We start from the raw sequence: 1,775 nt of genomic DNA on the forward strand, positions 1-1,775 counted from the left end.
GTTTCACCGGGTTAGCCAGGATGGTCTCGATCTCCTGACCTCGTGATCCACCCATCTTGGCCTCCCAAAGTGCTGGGATTACAGGCTTGAGCCACTGCACTCGGCTGGTAGGAAGAGTTTTAAGCAGGGGTGTGATGTGGGGAGATCCTGGAATCCCCCCAGCCCTTGTCCTCCCCACTCACAGATGCCTCCCCTTACCCTCCCCACCCCCAGGCTGCAGAAGATCCTGGCAGAGTCTCCCCCACCCGCCCGTCTGGACATCCAGCTGCCAATCATCTCAGATGACTTCAAATTCCAGGTGTGGAGGAAGATGTTCCGGGCTCTGATGCCAGGTACTGGGAGGGACTGACTCAGGTTTGTGTGTGACCGGGCAGTTGATGGGAGGCGCTACCCAACCTGGAGAGGCCTCCCAGTCCCAACTGGGGAGGCCACTGAAGGAAGTACCCAATGCCCCTTTGCCTCTGGGGTTCCCCCCTGCAGTCCCCTAACCTGTGTTGGGAGCAGGGCCTTTGAGAGCATAGGGTTTGCAGTGGGTGACTGACACGAAGATGCTGCTGCTATTGGCAGCTCAGAACGCTGGGGCCTAGGTCTGAGCCACTGACTTGCTGTGTGATCCTTGGTCAGTCTCTGCCGCTCTCTGGACAGCGGAGATGATAAATGCTGCCAACTGGGGACTGAGGCTCTGCAGAGCTCCTGGAACCCTGGGGACTGGCCCGGGTTAGAGAGTGACTCTGGCGGCCTGCGGCTGGGGAGGCCCAAGGGCTCAGTTCCTCCCTGCAAGAGCTGGATGATGCAGGTTACAGAGCTCTGGGGCATACACATTGCTGGGGCAGCCCTTCCTTGCCTCAGCGGAGGTGGGAATGCAGACACAGCCTCATTTTATTCAAGAGAAAACTAAGGCTCAGAGACTGGGTCTAGGCTGATGTAAAGATCGGGCTCCTTGACCTTGGGCCTTGGGCCTTGTCTGGGCCTCAGATGGTGATGCCTTGTATCAATTTAGTTCTGTTGGCCGGGCTTGGTGGCTCACACTTGTAATCCCAAAATTTTGGGAGGCCGAGGTGGGAGGATCACTTGAGCCCAGGAGTTTGAGACCAGCCTGGGCAACATAGTGAGACACCCTGTCTCTACAAAAACTTAAAAAAATTAGCCAGGTGTGGTGGCACATGCCTGTAGTACCAGCTACTTGGCAGATGGGAGGATTGCTTGAGCCTGGGAGTTGGAGGTTGCAGTGAGCCAAAGTTGCACCACTGTGCTCCAGCCTGGGCCACAGAGTGAGACCCTGCCTCAAAAAAAAAAAAAAAAAAAGGAAGAAAATGCAGGCCTGCCTGCCACCCTAGAGGGAAGCAAAAGCAATCATGGCCTCATCTCATAGCTGAGCACGAAGTTGAGCCAGGTGTGGTCTTGTGGCCCAAGCCAGTGAGCAGAGATGCCAAGAGGATCAGGGGAGACAAAGCTGGCCTGTAATTGGTTGGGAGAAGGCCCCAGCGAGGCAGAAACCTAGGGTTTTCTGATCATGGTCTCTCTGGCAGCGCTGGAGGAGCTGACCTTTGATCCGAGCTCTGCGCACCCGAGCCTGGTGGTGTCTTCCTCCGGCCGCCGCGTGGAGTGCTCGGAGCAGAAGGCGCCGCCGGCAGGGGAGGACCCGCGCCAGTTCGACAAGGCGGTGGCGGTGGTGGCGCACCAGCAGCTCTCCGAGGGCGAACACTACTGGGAGGTGGAGGTGGGCGACAAGCCGCGCTGGGCGCTGGGCGTGATCGCGGCCGAGGGCCCCCGCC

The 1,775-nt window shown here is 58.5% G+C and overlaps 1 protein-coding gene across 1 annotated transcript in view; it reads left to right on the forward strand.

Annotated features, from left to right (window-relative positions):
- Positions 1 to 1,775, forward strand: part of TRIM72 (tripartite motif containing 72, E3 ubiquitin protein ligase) — a 19,695-nt gene that overhangs the window by 9,351 nt on the left and 8,569 nt on the right. The window contains exons 6-7 of the mRNA XM_011933663.1: positions 214 to 332; positions 1,530 to 1,772. Of these exons, the coding sequence (XP_011789053.1) occupies positions 214 to 332; positions 1,530 to 1,772 (362 nt within the window). The remainder of the gene's footprint in view (positions 1 to 213; positions 333 to 1,529; positions 1,773 to 1,775) is intronic.

This window comes from Colobus angolensis, unplaced genomic scaffold (assembly GCF_000951035.1).
Source record: "Colobus angolensis palliatus isolate OR3802 unplaced genomic scaffold, Cang.pa_1.0 Scaffold128, whole genome shotgun sequence".
NCBI classification, from domain to species: Eukaryota; Metazoa; Chordata; class Mammalia; order Primates; family Cercopithecidae; genus Colobus; species Colobus angolensis.